The sequence below is a fragment of the Oncorhynchus mykiss genome, chromosome 21 (genome assembly GCF_057628025.1).
Source record: "Oncorhynchus mykiss isolate SJ-2025 chromosome 21, ASM5762802v1, whole genome shotgun sequence".
Taxonomy (NCBI): Eukaryota; Metazoa; Chordata; class Actinopteri; order Salmoniformes; family Salmonidae; genus Oncorhynchus; species Oncorhynchus mykiss.
Window position 1 is genome coordinate 5,007,322 of NC_143042.1, and position 17,017 is coordinate 5,024,338.

At 47.8% G+C, this 17,017-nt stretch overlaps 1 protein-coding gene across 11 annotated transcripts in view; it reads left to right on the plus strand.

Annotated features, from left to right (window-relative positions):
* The window catches only part of LOC110499758 (oxysterol-binding protein-related protein 8), a 124,716-nt gene extending 108,115 nt beyond the window's left edge, over positions 1-16,601 (plus strand). For 5 of the 11 annotated variants that reach the window (XM_090213563.1, XM_090213559.1, XM_090213557.1 and 2 more), the window contains 7 exons: positions 216-305; positions 4,034-4,170; positions 11,054-11,239; positions 11,853-11,940; positions 12,768-12,873; positions 13,656-13,761; positions 13,930-16,601. In XM_090213563.1, the coding sequence (XP_090069689.1) occupies positions 216-305; positions 4,034-4,170; positions 11,054-11,239; positions 11,853-11,940; positions 12,768-12,873; positions 13,656-13,761; positions 13,930-14,065 (849 nt within the window). In that variant the 3' untranslated portion in view covers positions 14,066-16,601. Of the gene's footprint in view, positions 1-215; positions 306-4,033; positions 4,171-11,053; positions 11,240-11,852; positions 12,010-12,626; positions 12,666-12,767; positions 12,874-13,655; positions 13,762-13,929 lie in introns of all 11 variants that reach the window. The other 6 variants (XM_090213561.1, XM_090213558.1, XM_090213556.1 and 3 more) reach the window with 2 other exon arrangements.
* The last annotated feature ends 416 nt before the right edge of the window (positions 16,602-17,017 follow it).

The following is a 17,017-nucleotide window of genomic DNA, read 5'->3' on the forward strand; positions in this document are numbered from 1 at the left end:
CTATATATACAGTTGTTTCTTTTGAGATACAAGCATCAATATGTCCCATTTGGTACCAAGACGGTTGGATTCTCTGAGGTCATTACCAGAAATGATCCATTGGTGCCATGTAACATGGTTACCGTGTCTCCACTTTGATGCCATGTAAATAGCAGGTAAGAACCAGGTTAAACAGGGCTGTAACATAAAGCGCCACCCTCCCCCTCTCTTTTCAGCCGTTCTTGGGTAACAATGACAGTGTGAACCAGGTCTCTGGAAAGATCAAGCTGGGGAAGGAGGTGCTGGCTACGCTGGAGGGACACTGGGTAAGTTCATTATGTCTCCAGCAGAAGGAAAACTGACAAACAGTTTGGGACTAGAAATGCTTATTTTTGTTTTCCGTTGCAAACGTTGGTGCCCTAATGAACACGACCCTACGCTTCTCTTTAATAACCTCCTTGGGCTAGGTGGGGTGCTAGTGACCCACCTCGACAACATCCGGTGAAATTGCAGAGCGCGATATTCAAAATACAAAAATCGTAATATTAAACATTCATGAAAATACAATTATCTTACATTGTTTAAAATCTTAACTTCTTGTTAATCCAACCGCTTTGTCAGATTTCAAAAAGGCTTTACGACGAAAGCACACCATGCGATTATCTGAGGACAGCGCCCTGTATACAAAAGCATTTAAAACATTTTCCAAACCAGCGGAGGCGTCACAAAAGTCAGAAATAGCATTTAAAATAAATCACTTGCCTTTGAAGATCTTCCTCTGTTTGCAATCTGAAGGCTCCCAATTACACAACAAATGGTTGTTTTGTTCGATAAAGTCCTTTATATCACAAAAAGGTCAGTTTAGTTGGCTCGTTTTGATTCAGTAATCCACCCGTTCCACTCGTTCAACATGCATACAAAGGAAACCCAAAGTTAACAATAAACTTTGTCCAAACAAGTCAAACAACGTTTCAAATCAATCCTCAGGTACCCTAATATGTAAAGAAATGATAACATTTAAGACAGAATGTAATATGTTCAATACCGGAGATAAATAACGGAGTGCTCAACCTCATCCACGCTCCACAAGACTACAGTCCAAATGAGAGCCACCTTGAAAAACTTCATTACTAACTAATTTTTCAAAAAACAAACCTGAAGCCCTTTCTAAAGACTGTTGACATCTAGTGGAAGCCATAGGAACTGCAATCTGGGAGGAATTCCTTTGAATGTCCCATAGACAAGCATTTGAATGGGTGGTGACCTTGAAAAAAATACATTTCAGATGGATTCTCCTCGGGTTTTCACCTGCCATATCAGTTCTGTTATACTCACAGACATTATTTTAACAGTCTTTGAAACTTCAGAGTGTTTTCTATCAAATGCTACCAGCTATGCATATCCCAGCTTCTGGGCCTGAGTAACAGGCAGTTTACTTTGGGCACGTCAGTCATCCGAACTTCCGAACACTGCCCCCTAGCATGCGTTGAATTAGTTTTTAAAGGTTTCGAAGTATGGAAAGTTATTTTCCACCCCAAAGGTCAAACTGACTTTAATTATGTCAGGAGACCTGACCTTGATGAAGTTTTAATGGAGGCCACCGAACGAACACGCACTTTCACCTACCTGCTTAATGTATCCAAACTGTATGTAGATTTAAGTCACCAATTACATGTAAAATGGGTTGTTTTCTGCACCAATGGCCAGAGACACTGTTTAATATGTGCTAAGACTGTTAGTTTGTCATGGTGACAGGCTGCATACACAGTATATCATAATATCTGTTAGTTTGTCATGGTGACAGGCTGCGTACACAGTATATCATAATATCTGTTAGTTTGTCAGGGTGACAGTCTGCATACACAGTATATCATAATATCTGTTAGTTTATCATGGTGACAGGCTGCGTACACAGTATATCATAATATCTGTCAGTTTGTCATGGTGACAAGCTGCGTACACAGTATATCATAATATCTGTTAGTTTGTCATGGTGACAGGCTGCGTACACAGTATATCATAATATCTGTTAGTTTGTCATGGTGACAGGCTGCGTACACAGTATATCATAATATCTGTTAGTTTGTCATGGTGACAGGCTGCGTACACAGTATATCATAATATCTGTTAGTTTGTCATGGTGACAGGCTGCGTACACAGTATATCATAATATCTGTTAGTTTGTCATGGTGACAGACTGCGTACACAGTATATCATAATATCTGTTAGTTTGTCAGGGTGACAGGCTGCGTACACAGTATATCATAATATCTGTTAGTTTGTCATGGTGACAGGCTGCATACACAGTATATCATAATATCTGTTAGTTTGTCATGGTGACAGGCTGCGTACACAGTATATCATAATATCTGTTAGTTTGTCATGGTGACAGGCTGCATACACAGTATATCATAATATCTGTTAGTTTGTCATGGTGACAGGCTGCGTACACAGTATATCATAATATCTGTTAGTTTGTCATGGTGACAGGCTGCGTACACAGTACATCATAATATCTGTTAGTTTGTCATGGTGACAGGCTGCATACACAGTATATCATAATATCTGTTAGTTTGTCATGGTGACAGGCTGCGTACACAGTACATCATAATATCTGTTAGTTTGTCATGGTGAAAGGCTGCATACACAGTATATCATAATATCTGTTAGTTTGTCATGGTGACAGGCTGCGTACACAGTACATCATAATATCTGTTAGTTTGTCAGGGTGACAGGCTGCGTACACAGTATATCATAATCATTATCTTTTGTTATTTGGGTTTCTGCTGGATCCAGCTGGTTTTTACTGTGTTCTCAAGCTGGGCCTCAGACAGACAGACAGGCAGGCAGACAGACAGACAGACAGACAGGCAGACAGGCAGGCAGGCAGGCAGACAGGCAGGCAGACAGACAGACACGGACTGACAGACGACAGGCAGGCACAGACTGACAGATGACAGACAGGCATAGACTGACAGATGACAGACAGGCATAGACTGACAGACAGGCACAGACTGACAGACAGGCACAGACAGACAGACAGACAGGCACGGACTGACAGACGACAGACAGGCACCGCCTGACAGACGACAGACAGGCACAGACTAACAGGCACGGACTGACAAACGGCAGACAAGACTGACAGACGACAGGCACGGACTGACAGGCAGACAGGCACAGACTAACATGCACGGACTGACAAACGGCAGACAAGACTGACGGGCAGACAGGCACGGACTGACAGGCAGACAGGCACGGACTGACAGGCAGACAGGCACGGACTGACAGGCAGACAGGCACGGACTGACAGGCAGACAGGCACGGACTGACAGGCAGACAGGCACGGACTGACAGGCAGACAGGCACGGACTGACAGACGACAGGCACGGACGGACTGACAGGCAGACAGCCAGACACGGACTGACAGACAGCCAGACATTGACTGACAGACAGACACGGACTGACAGACAGTCAGACACAGACTGACAGACAGATAAATGGGTCAATGTTAGAACCAACAACTCCCCTGCATAACTATCATTCTATCTCACCCTGGCTTTCTGGGTAATTACCCTGGCCAGTTCTATGCCATTAGTGTCATCGGGTTCTGGGGAATAACAACTGTGTGTGTGTGCGTGTGTCAGTGCGTGTGTGCGTGTGTGTCCTCAGATCGGTCAATGCAGCTCTCTCAGCCTGTTTAGGAGGACTGTCTGAGTTAGCTCAGCAGTCAGATTAGCTGTACCTAAACATCACTACCGCTGCCTCCATCCCATAAAGGCACCCTATTCCCCATATAGTTCACTACTTTTTTTTTTTTTTTTTGAATTTTTACCCCTTTTTCTCCCCAATTTCGTGGTATCCAATTGTTGTAGTAGCTACTATCTTGTCTCATCGCTACAACTCCCGTACAGCGCCCTTAACCACTGCGCCACCCGGGAGGCTTAGTTCACTACTTTTGACCAGGGCACATAGCCAGGTTGTTTTGGGAAGTCAGGGTGATGGGGGTCGGTCTAACTGTGTTAACTGGGTCTTCCTGTGTATCTGGCTCCTCCAGGACAGTGAAATCTTCATCAACGATAAGAAGACCGGGGTGGTGGATACGTTTTGGAACCCCACTGCAGAGCTGCGTCAGAGCAGGCTGACACGCTGCACCGTGCCTCCTGAGGACCAGGGAGACTATGAGTCTGAGAGGTATGAAGAGACAGACAGACTCTTTTCTTTCACTCCTCCTCTTTATTCCTCCTCCCTCCCCTCATCTCATTCCTTCCCCTCGTTGGCTCTTTATTCCTCCTCCCTCCTCTCATCATCTCATTCCTTCCCCTCGTTGGCTCTTTATTCCTCCTCCCTCCTCTCATCATCTCATTCCTTCCCCTCGTTGGCTCTTTATTCCTCCTCCCTCCCCTCATCATCTCATTCCTTCCCCTCGTTGGCTCTTTATTCCTCCTCCCTCCCCTCATCTCATTCCTTCCCCTCGTTGACTCTTTATTCCTCCTCCCTCCCCTATTCACCATCTCATTCCTTCCCCTCGTTGACTCTTTATTCCTCCTCCCTCCCCTCATCATCTCATTCCTTCCCCTCGTTGACTCTTTATTCCTCCTCCCTCCCCTCATCATCTCATTCCTTCCCCTCGTTGGCTCTTTATTCCTCCTCCCTCCCCTCATCTCATTCCTTCCCCTCGTTGACTCTTTATTCCTCCTCCCTCCCATCATCTCATTCCTTCCCCTCGTTGACTCTTTATTCCTCCTCCCTCCTCTATTCATCATCTCATTCCTTCCCCTCGTTGGCTCTTTATTCCTCCTCCCTCCCCTCATCATCTCATTCCTTCCCCTCGTTGGCTCTTTGTTCCTCCTCCCTCCCCTCATCATCTCATTCCTTCCCCTCGTTGGCTCTTTATTCCTCCTCCCTCCCCTCATCTCATTCCTTCCCCTCGTTGACTCTTTATTCCTCCTCCCTCCCCTCATCTCATTCCTTCCCCTCGTTGGCTCTTTATTCCTCCTCCCTCCCCTATTCACCATCTCATTCCTTCCCCTCGTTGACTCTTTATTCCTCCTCCCTCCCCTCATCATCTCATTCCTTCCCCTCGTTGACTCTTTATTCCTCCTCCCTCCCCTCATCATCTCATTCCTTCCCCTCGTTGGCTCTTTATTCCTCCTCCCTCCCCTCATCTCATTCCTTCCCCTCGTTGACTCTTTATTCCTCCTCCCTCCCCTCATCATCTCATTCCTTCCCCTCGTTGGCTCTTTATTCCTCCTCCCTCCCCTCATCTCATTCCTTCCCCTCGTTGACTCTTTATTCCTCCTCCCTCCCCTATTCACCATCTCATTCCTTCCCCTCGTTGACTCTTTATTCCTCCTCCCTCCCCTCATCATCTCATTCCTTCCCCTCGTTGACTCTTTATTCCTCCTCCCTCCCCTCATCATCTCATTCCTTCCCCTCGTTGGCTCTTTATTCCTCCTCCCTCCCCTCATCTCATTCCTTCCCCTCGTTGACTCTTTATTCCTCCTCCCTCCCATCATCTCATTCCTTCCCCTCGTTGACTCTTTATTCCTCCTCCCTCCTCTATTCATCATCTCATTCCTTCCCCTCGTTGGCTCTTTATTCCTCCTCCCTCCCCTCATCATCTCATTCCTTCCCCTCGTTGGCTCTTTGTTCCTCCTCCCTCCCCTCATCATCTCATTCCTTCCCCTCGTTGGCTCTTTATTCCTCCTCCCTCCCCTCATCTCATTCCTTCCCCTCGTTGACTCTTTATTCCTCCTCCCTCCCCTCATCTCATTCCTTCCCCTCGTTGGCTCTTTATTCCTCCTCCCTCCCCTCATCTCATTCCTTCCCCTCGTTGACTCTTTATTCCTCCTCCCTCCCCTCATCTCATTCCTTCCCCTCGTTGACTCTTTATTCCTCCTCCCTCCCCTCATCTCATTCCTTCCCCTCGTTGACTCTTTATTCCTCCTCCCTCCCCTCATCTCATTCCTTCCCCTCGTTGACTCTTTATTCCTCCTCCCTCCCATCATCTCATTCCTTCCCTTCGTTGACTCTTTATTCCTCCTCCCTCCTCTATTCATCATCTCATTCCTTCCCCTCGTTGGCTCTTTATTCCTCCTCCCTCCCCTCATCTCATTCCTTCCCCTCGTTGACTCTTTATTCCTCCTCCCTCCCCTCATCTCATTCCTTCCCCTCGTTGGCTCTTTATTCCTCCTCCCTCCCCTCATCTCATTCCTTCCCCTCGTTGACTCTTTATTCCTCCTCCCTCCCCTCATCTCATTCCTTCCTCTCGTTGACTCTTTATTCCTCCTCCCTCCCCTCATCTCATTCCTTCCCCTCGTTGACTCTTTATTCCTCCTCCCTCCCCTCATCATCTCATTCCTTCCCCTCGTTGACTCTTTATTCCTCCTCCCTCCCCTCATCTCATTCCTTCCCCTCGTTGGCTCTTTATTCCTCCTCCCTCCCCTCATCTCATTCCTTCCCCTCGTTGACTCTTTATTCCTCCTCCCTCCCCTCATCATCTCATTCCTTCCCCTCGTTGACTCTTTATTCCTCCTCCCTCCTCTATTCATCATCTCATTCCTTCCCCTCGTTGACTCTTTATTCCTCCTCCCTCCCCTCATCATCTCATTCCTTCCCCTCGTTGACTCTTTATTCCTCCTCCCTCCTCTATTCATCATCTCATTCCTTCCCCTCGTTGACTCTTTATTCCTCCTCCCTCCCCTCATCATCTCATTCCTTCCCCTCGTTGACTCTTTATTCCTCCTCCCTCCCCTCATCTCATTCCTTCCCCTCGTTGACTCTTTATTCCTCCTCCCTCCCCTCATCTCATTCCTTCCCCTCGTTGACTCTTTATTCCTCCTCCCTCCCCTCATCATCTCATTCCTTCCCCTCGTTGACTCTTTATTCCTCCTCCCTCCTCTATTCATCATCTCATTCCTTCCCCTCGTTGACTCTTTATTCCTCCTCCCTCCCCTCATCATCTCATTCCTTCCCCTCGTTGACTCTTTATTCCTCCTCCCTCCCCTCATCATCTCATTCCTTCCCCTCGTTGGCTCTTTATTCCTCCTCCCTCCTCTCATCATCTCATTCCTTCCCCTCGTTGGCTCTTTATTCCTCCTCCCTCCTCTCTTCATCTCATTCCTTCCCCTCGTTGACTCTTTATTCCTCCTCCCTCCCCTCATCTCATTCCTTCCCCTCGTTGGCTCTTTATTCCTCCTCCCTCCCCTCATCTCATTCCTTCCCCTCGTTGACTCTTTATTCCTCCTCCCTCCCATCATCTCATTCCTTCCCCTCGTTGACTCTTTATTCCTCCTCCCTCCTCTATTCATCATCTCATTCCTTCCCCTCGTTGGCTCTTTATTCCTCCTCCCTCCCCTCATCTCATTCCTTCCCCTCGTTGACTCTTTATTCCTCCTCCCTCCCCTCATCTCATTCCTTCCCCTCGTTGGCTCTTTATTCCTCCTCCCTCCCCTCATCTCATTCCTTCCCCTCGTTGACTCTTTATTCCTCCTCCCTCCCCTCATCTCATTCCTTCCCCTCGTTGACTCTTTATTCCTCCTCCCTCCCCTCATCTCATTCCTTCCCCTCGTTGACTCTTTATTCCTCCTCCCTCCCCTCATCTCATTCCTTCCCCTCGTTGACTCTTTATTCCTCCTCCCTCCCCTCATCATCTCATTCCTTCCCCTCGTTGACTCTTTATTCCTCCTCCCTCCCCTCATCTCATTCCTTCCCCTCGTTGGCTCTTTATTCCTCCTCCCTCTCCTCATCTCATTCCTTCCCCTCGTTGACTCTTTATTCCTCCTCCCTCCTCTATTCATCATCTCATTCCTTCCCCTTGTTGACTCTTTATTCCTCCTCCCTCCCCTCATCTCATTCCTTCCCCTCGTTGACTCTTTATTCCTCCTCCCTCCCCTCATCATCTCATTCCTTCCCCTCGTTGACTCTTTATTCCTCCTCCCTCCTCTATTCATCATCTCATTCCTTCCCCTCGTTGACTCTTTATTCCTCCTCCCTCCCCTCATCATCTCATTCCTTCCCCTCGTTGACTCTTTATTCCTCCTCCCTCCCCTATTCATCTCATTCCTTCCCCTCGTTGACTCTTTATTCCTCCTCCCTCCTCTATTCATCATCTCATTCCTTCCCCTTGTTGACTCTTTATTCCTCCTCCCTCCCCTCATCTCATTCCTTCCCCTCGTTGACTCTTTATTCCTCCTCCCTCCCCTCATCATCTCATTCCTTCCCCTCGTTGACTCTTTATTCCTCCTCCCTCCCCTCATCATCTCATTCCTTCCCCTCGTTGACTCTTTATTCCTCCTCCCTCCCCTCATCATCTCATTCCTTCCCCTCGTTGGCTCTTTATTCCTCCTCCCTCCTCCCATCATCTCATTCCTTCCCCTCGTTGGCTCTTTATTCCTCCTCCCTCCTCTCATCATCTCATTCCTTCCCCTCGTTGGCTCTTTATTCCTCCTCCCTCCTCTCATCATCTCATTCCTTCCCCTCGTTGACTCTTTATTCCTCCTCCCTCCCCTCATCATCTCATTCCTTCCCCTCGTTGACTCTTTATTCCTCCTCCCTCCCCTCATCTCATTCCTTCCCCTCGTTGGCTCTTTATTCCTCCTCCCTCCCCTCATCATCTCATTCCTTCCCCTCGTTGACTCTTTATTCCTCCTCCCTCCTCTATTCACGATCTCATTCCTTCCCCTCGTTGACTCTTTATTCCTCCTCCCTCCCCTCATCATCTCATTCCTTCCCCTCGTTGACTCTTTATTCCTCCTCCCTCCCCTCATCTCATTCCTTCCCCTCGTTGACTCTTTATTCCTCCTCCCTCTCATCATCTCATTCATTCCCCTCGTTGACTCTTTATTCCTCCTCCCTCCCCTCATCATCTCATTCCTTCCCCTCGTTGACTCTTTATTCCTCCTCCCTCCTCTGTTCACCATCTCATTCCTTCCCCTCGTTGACTCTTTATTCCTCCTCCCTCCCCTCATCTCATTCCTTCCCCTCGTTGACTCTTTATTCCTCCTCCCTCCCCTCATCTCATTCCTTCCCCTCGTTGGCTCTTTATTCCTCCTCCCTCCCCTCATCTCATTCCTTCCCCTCGTTGACTCTTTATTCCTCCTCCCTCATCTCATTCCTTCCCCTCGTTGACTCTTTATTCCTCCTCCCTCCTCTATTCATCATCTCATTCCTTCCCCTCGTTGGCTCTTTATTCCTCCTCCCTCCCCTCATCATCTCATTCCTTCCCCTCGTTGGCTCTTTATTCCTCCTCCCTCCTCTATTCATCATCTCATTCCTTCCCCTCGTTGACTCTTTATTCCTCCTCCCTCCCCTCATCATCTCATTCCTTCCCCTCGTTGACTCTTTATTCCTCCTCCCCTCATCATCTCATTCCTTCCCCTCGTTGACTCTTTATTCCTCCTCCCTCCCCTCATCATCTCATTCCTTCCCCTCGTTGACTCTTTATTCCTCCTCCCTCCCCTCATCATCTCATTCCTTCCCCTCGTTGGCTCTTTATTCCTCCTCCCTCCCCTCATCATCTCATTCCTTCCCCTCGTTGACTCTTTATTCCTCCTCCCTCCTCTATTCATCATCTCATTCCTTCCCCTCGTTGGCTCTTTATTCCTCCTCCCTCCCCTCATCATCTCATTCCTTCCCCTCGTTGGCTCTTTATTCCTCCTCCCTCCTCTATTCATCATCTCATTCCTTCCCCTCGTTGACTCTTTATTCCTCCTCCCTCCCCTCATCTCATTCCTTCCCCTCGTTGGCTCTTTATTCCTCCTCCCTCCCCTCATCTCATTCCTTCCCCTCGTTGACTCTTTATTCCTCCTCCCTCCCTTAATCATCTCATTCCTTCCCCTCGTTGACTCTTTATTCCTCCTCCCTCCCCTCATCTCATTCCTTCCCCTCGTTGACTCTTTATTCCTCCTCCCTCCCCTCATCTCATTCCTTGCCCTCGTTGACTCTTTATTCCTCCTCCCTCCTCTATTCATCATCTCATTCCTTCCCCTCGTTGACTCTTTATTCCTCCTCCCTCCCCTCATCATCTCATTCCTTCCCCTCATTGACTCTTTATTCCTCCTCCCTCCTCTATTCATCATCTCATTCCTTCCCCTCGTTGACTCTTTATTCCTCCTCCCTCCCCTCATCATCTCATTCCTTCCCCTCGTTGGCTCTTTATTCCTCCTCCCTCCCCTCATCTCATTCCTTCCCCTCGTTGGCTCTTTATTCCTCCTCCCTCCCCTCATCTCATTCATTCCCCTCGTTGACTCTTTATTCCTCCTCCCTCCCCTCATCTCATTCATTCCCCTCGTTGACTCTTTATTCCTCCTCCCTCCCCTCATCATCTCATTCCTTCCCCTCGTTGGCTCTTTATTCCTCCTCCCTCCCCTCATCATCTCATTCCTTCCCCTCGTTGGCTCTTTATTCCTCCTCCCTCCCCTCATCTCATTCCTTCCCCTCGTTGGCTCTTTATTCCTCCTCCCTCCCCTCATCTCATTCCTTCCCCTCGTTGGCTCTTTATTCCTCCTCCCTCCCCTCATCTCATTCCTTCCCCTCGTTGGCTCTTTATTCCTCCTCCCTCCCCTCATCTCATTCATTCCCCTCGTTGACTCTTTATTCCTCCTCCCTCCCCTCATCTCATTCATTCCCCTCGTTGACTCTTTATTCCTCCTCCCTCCCCTCATCATCTCATTCCTTCCCCTCGTTGGCTCTTTATTCCTCCTCCCTCCCCTCATCATCTCATTCCTTCCCCTCGTTGGCTCTTTATTCCTCCTCCCTCCCCTCATCTCATTCCTTCCCCTCGTTGGCTCTTTATTCCTCCTCCCTCCCCTCATCTCATTCCTTCCCCTCGTTGGCTCTTTATTCCTCCTCCCTCCCCTCATCTCATTCATTCCCCTCATTGACTCTTTATTCCTCCTCTCCTCTATTCACCATCTCATTCCTTATATATATATATTTACATCTCTCTCTCTCTATATATATATATATATATATATATATATATATCTCTAAATCTCTCTCTAAATAAAAATATCTTCCTCTCTCTCTATCTCCCCCTCTCTCTCTCCCTCTGTCTCTCCCTCCGTCCTCCCAGGTTATGGCAGCATGTAACGAGGGCCATCAACAACAAGGACCAGACAGAGGCCACCAATGAGAAGTTTATCCTGGAGGAGGCTCAGAGGAAGTCAACCCGCGAGCGCAAGGCCAAGTGTGAGGACTGGGCGCCCGGGCTCTTTGAACAGGACCCCGTCACCGGAGAGTGGCATTACAGATATGCCGAGTGAGTTTCTTATCTCTAATTCACGCACTCTATTCCCCACAGGGCTCTGGTCTAAAGTAGTGCACTATATAGGGAATCTGGTGCCATTTGGTACGTGACCCGTTAGTTGAAGTTGAGTAGAAGTTACAGTTCTAGGATCAGCTTATCTCCCTCATATTTGTATGTTAGCCATGAGTGGGTGAAATGTGAGACTGACCTTCGATGCCTGTCTGGGAGCTTGATATATTAAAGGAGAGGAGCCAGCTAGTGGAGATGTTATGTAACTAAATTCTCTATTGACAGGCAGAGCCAGGAATAACTTGAGGTTATTTTTAACGTTTATAGAGATGTTAGACTGTATTAGTTTGCCAATGCTTCCATTACTATGACGACCAAGAAGTAGCATCAAAACCTTGTATGTAATGTATGTCAAGTCTCTGCATCTGAACTGACCCCAGAGCTTATCAACAGGAGGATTGTGACACCTAATGGATGGACCTGGTGTTACAACAACATGTTGGCATAACATTACCAACAGACTGTAATATCTGCTTATGTAATGTTCTCTGTGTGTGTGTGTGTCTGTGTGTGTGTGTGTGTGTGTGTGTCTGTGTGTCTGTGTGTGTGTCCACAGCACCCGGCCGTGGGATCCGCTGAATGATATGATTCAGTTTGAGAAAGACGGCTGGATCCAGACTAAAGTGCGGCACCGCACCCCTATGGTACGTTCTGCCAGTGTAATTAGTCTCAGTAACCAGGGCCCCAGGAGGGATGGCAATTGCAAGTGCCAGGTAGGTTGGCCAACCGAACAGCGCTCCCTGAGTTGTTTTTATACTTCTTGATTTTTTTTTTACTCCACCTCCTCCACTTCAGTTTGTCACCAGCCACCACTGCAGCTTGCTCTAAAAGTCTTCTCCAGCTCCATTCACAACCATCGCCTGTGGCTGCTTCTGTTCCGTGTGGGCCACGCCGCCCAGCCTGTTGTCTCGTACAGCCATTTTGTTTTGACTGTTTCCCCACCACCTACCGCCATGTTGGTTGTTGTCATTTTTTAGATGATTTCTGGATCATTCTGTTTTCCTTTTTAAGAAGGCTGGTTGTTGATGTCTCCGAGCGCTTTAAGTGCTTTAATAGGTGCTTGGTTGGTTAGTTCATTTGGTTAATTTTAGTTGCAACTGACTGTGTTGTTGGTTGTTTTTGGAGTTTCACTGGATGTGGCCGATTGGCACGCTCGCATGCCTCATATTACTGTGCTACCGATTAGCATGTGATGCAAGTGTTATTGTGTGTGTGTGTGTGTGTGTGTGCGTGTGTGTGTGTGTGTGTGTGTGCGTGCGTGCGTGCGTTTGTGTCTGTGTTATGTTCCTAATTGCAGCTATTTACGTAGTTTCTGTGTGTTTGTTCGTAGGTGTACAAGCGTGTGTGTGCGGTGCGTGAGTGTTTTTGTGTAGGTATCTTTGGTTTTGTCGTCTTCTCTGTGGTGTGTGTGTTGATTTGGTGGCTGGTGTGTGTGGCTCTGTGTTGATGTGTGTGTCCTTGGTGTGTGTAGGTGACAGGGCCCAAAAGAAAGCACAAGCACAGTGACAAGCCCAAGAAACCTGAGAGTGGCTGCTCCTCCCCAGAACCTGACCGCCAGGACTCCTCCGGCAGCGAGCGTACGTCTCACACACACACACACACACACACACACACACACACACACACACACACACACACACACACACACACACACATACCAACAATATTACAATACCACTCACATTAATATACATACAATCCCAATGCTGCAACACAACGACCCACCCCTCATACACACTCATACACCCACACTCATACACCCACACTCATACACCCCCACCCACACTCATACACCACCCACACACACTCATACACCCCTCACACGCGCACACATACACTCATACACCCCCACACACATACACTCCCCCCACATATACACACTCATACACCCCCCCCCCCACATATACACTCATACACCCCCCCCCACATATACACACTCATACACCCCACCACATATACACACTCATACACTCCCCCACATATACACACACTCATACACCCCAACAGCACAATGGTGTGGGCGTACCCCAACAGCACAATGGTGTGGGCGTATACCAGTCATAAAAAAATTGTCAATAGAGAGAGTAGACCGCTGATTGGTCAGCTCATCCCCATCAGGAGTATGACATCATACTCTGAGGAAATGGAAAGCAATAGCATGTCTGTTTGAGATGCAAGTTGGAGGTTTTCAAAGTGTTTTTTTTCCCTCCAATACGACTATAGGACGAGTCAACAACATTATTTGGGTATAAGTTAACATAAAATGTACTGTTAAAAGTGACATTTTCACTGGACATTTACTTTAACATGTGTTATTGACTCTTTGTTACAGCTGATTGTTGCTGTTTGTGTATTCCAGGACACAAAAGCAAGCACAGTAGCCGGTTAAGGAAAAAGGGCCCAGACCTTAGTGAACTTCAAAGTGCCATTGATTCTATAAAGAAGACACAGGAGAACATTTACAAGTGAGGGTCGTTCAAACATGAGACATTGAGTGTGTGTGCGTGTGGTCTTTGAGTGAGTGAGGATTCAATTGTTCCCAACTTATGCATTGTGAGTTTGTGGTTGTGCATATAATTCCTGTGACTGAGCCCTCACTGACTCTGTCTGCGTGTGTGCGCCTACATCTCCAGGAGCATCGGTGTGCTGCGCTCCCGAACGACAGTGGGCCAGGCGGCAGCAGAGGGCGGATTCCTGCAGCAGCGCGACTACGCCATCATCATCCTCCTCATCCTCCTTCAGGTCTTCATCAACTTCCTGTTCAAGTAGCAGCCGACAGACTGACAGAGAGAGAGACAGATGGAGTTAGAGAGAGAGACCGATGGAGAGAGAGAGACAGGACTGATGGGGGGGGTTGTCCAGGTTAAGGAGGAGAAACAGTCTGGAAGTGAATGAACTTCAAGAGCACCCAGTAGCTCTGCCTCAACCCTCTCTCTCTCTCTCTCTCTCTACTGAGTTGACCCTGCTCCACTGTCCTCAGACGGGCCACCATTGTCACACACACGTCTCCAAAGCAAGCATTCCTGAAAGAGGCTCCTCAAAAAAAACTGAAATTGTTTTTAATTTCTATTTATTTGTACCTGTTTAAAGATCCATGTATTTTTAAAGGGGGAGTGGCACCGGCCAGGACTGAAGGGAAGTTGAGGTCAGCGTTCGGCCTTAGCCGGCGTCATGATGTCGTGAACTGGGCCTTGGAGAAGGGATTGACATCTGGCGGCCATTTTTAATTTTGCTAACGGACACCGCTCCTTGCATTTCACCCGCCTCCCCAACGACAGGGAACATTTTACACTGAGACTTTTGAAGAAAAGTTACTTTCATTCAATATTTTTTTTTAAAGACTGTTCATTTGTTTCGTTTGTTTGGTGTGTCCTTTGTGAGTAGAACCTCTAGTTCAAAAATATACGAGAAGGGAGAAGAACAGATTTAAGCGGTCCAATATATGCTTTGACAAGGCTCGAGTTTCCTAGCTTGACGGGGAATCGACAAACAAAAGAAGGTCATTGTAATCAATCGATTTGAATCGTTCCACTCAAATTTGTAGACCAGGTCAATTGTATAAACTAGATGCTTGACATGAATTGTTGCTGTGTGGTTAACATGTACGGTAGGATGAATGTTCAGCTGATCACTTGCCCGATAGTGTGTAAACATGACACCTAGTAGACAGTAGAGTCCCCAGTGGGGAGGCTGTTCATAGACTTTTGTACAGTAGTAACTCAACATTGTCAGCCAGTCAGAAATCAACTAGATGAAGTGAAAATCTGCCAGATGCTGTGTTTCAGGTGTAGTATAGGCCGTCAGTCCACTTCCTGTGTACATAGCTAACGGACTGACTCACTCATAGCAGTTGTGTTCTTTCCTAAAGAGACGTTCTTTCACACAGACAAGACCCTCTGTGGAACAAGCCAGTCTGGCATTATCAATACCCCATTACCTCGGTGTCTCTGTGGGCTGCCCACTCTGTGTGTGTCTGTGGTCATCGCCTCGTCACTGTCGTCCACTCATCCAAACCAGACGTTTAGAATGTGGTCACAAGAAAATTACACCCGTGCCTTCTAGAGTGGGGGGTTTGGGGGGTGGGGCTAATGGGGGGGATTGAGAGGGGTGGGGCTGAGAGTTTGGGGGCTGGGTGGAAGTTTGAGGCTTAATGGGGAGGTTAGAGGTGGGACTGGGGTTTTGGGGGGGCGCTAATGGAGGTTAGGGATGGGGTGAGGATGGGGGTTTGGTGGGTGGATGGATGTTTGGGGCTAACGGGGGGGGTAGTGGTTGGGAGGGGTGGGGACAATGAGAGAGTAGGTAGGTGTACAGTAGAAGTGTAAGGGCGAACAATAGCCAGTGTTTTGGAGTGGTCGTGCCATATCAAGCCTTAGAGAAGAGTCCTGCTTGGCCCCTCCCAGCGTTGCTGTGGTTACGCTGCCGTGGGAATTCTGGAAGCTGATTCCTGCCACTTGGAGAGAGGAGGTTATCTCTCCAAATCATCTCTCCATATTTCCTCTCTTTCGTTCTTTCTCTCCCTCTCTATCTCTTCACAAGGCACCAAAACCAGGGGAACAACATGGCTCCTCTTCCTTGTCATTGTTCATTGTGTTGTATTATAATGAAAATCACTTTCTGTTTTTTGTTTTCTATGTGGCACATTTTTGCTTGCTCCATTCTTTTGTTTTTCCTCACTTTTCAGTGTTGATTTATACAGACGATACCGCTGATATGATTCTGTTCCATGTCGTTTTGCGGTCACCCCTCGATGACTTGAGTTCATTGTCAAATTACCTTTTTTGCATCCCAAATGGCACCCTATTCCCAAAATAATGCCCTACTTTTGACCAGAGCCCTAAAATACATGTAGTGTACCATATAGGAAATAGGGTGCTATTTGGGACCTACCGCTGGACTCTCTGTATCCGGACACCCCTGGTCTCTCTGCATCCGGACACCCCTGGTCTCTCTGTACCAGGACATCCCTGGTCTCTCTGTACCAGGACATCCCTGGTCTCTCTGTACCAGGACACCCCTGGTCTCTCTGTACCAGGACACCGCTGGTCTCTCTGTACCAGGACATCCCTGGTGTCTCTGTACCAGGACATCCCTGGTGTCTCTGTACCAGGACATCCCTGGTCTCTCTGTACCAGGACACCCCTGGTCTCTCTGTACCAGGACATCCCTGGTCTCTCTGTACCAGGACATCCCTGGTCTCTCTGTACCAGGACATCCCTGGTCTCTCTGGTATGTATTTGTATGACAATAACACCTTCCGGAAAGTTATGTTGCCACATCCCCAAATAAAATCAAAATTACGTCTTTATTGTCTTGTCTGTATGGGGCCAATCAACTATATAACCTCTAGTCAGTGAACTATGTTGCCGGTCAGCTATAAAGACACACTTTGGTGAACTAATTTGAGGGATGATATGTTTAAGCAATAAGGTGTGTTGTATATGGCCAAAGTAACACGGCTAAGGGCTCGAACCACCCAGTTTATAATCTGTAATAGACCATGTACTGTAGTCTGTGAACCTGATGAAGTAGTGTTGTGGTAACAGATCCCAACAGGGACAAAACATAATGACCTATTACAACTCTAGGATCGCTGTTGGACAAAGAGTGGGAGGGAGGATGACTGAGATAATGATCGTGAGAACAGAAAATGTATTTTTAGTTTTTATTACTGTGTTTGATCTGCTTCTGTTTCCTTGCTGTGTTATTTTCGCCTGGAAGCCA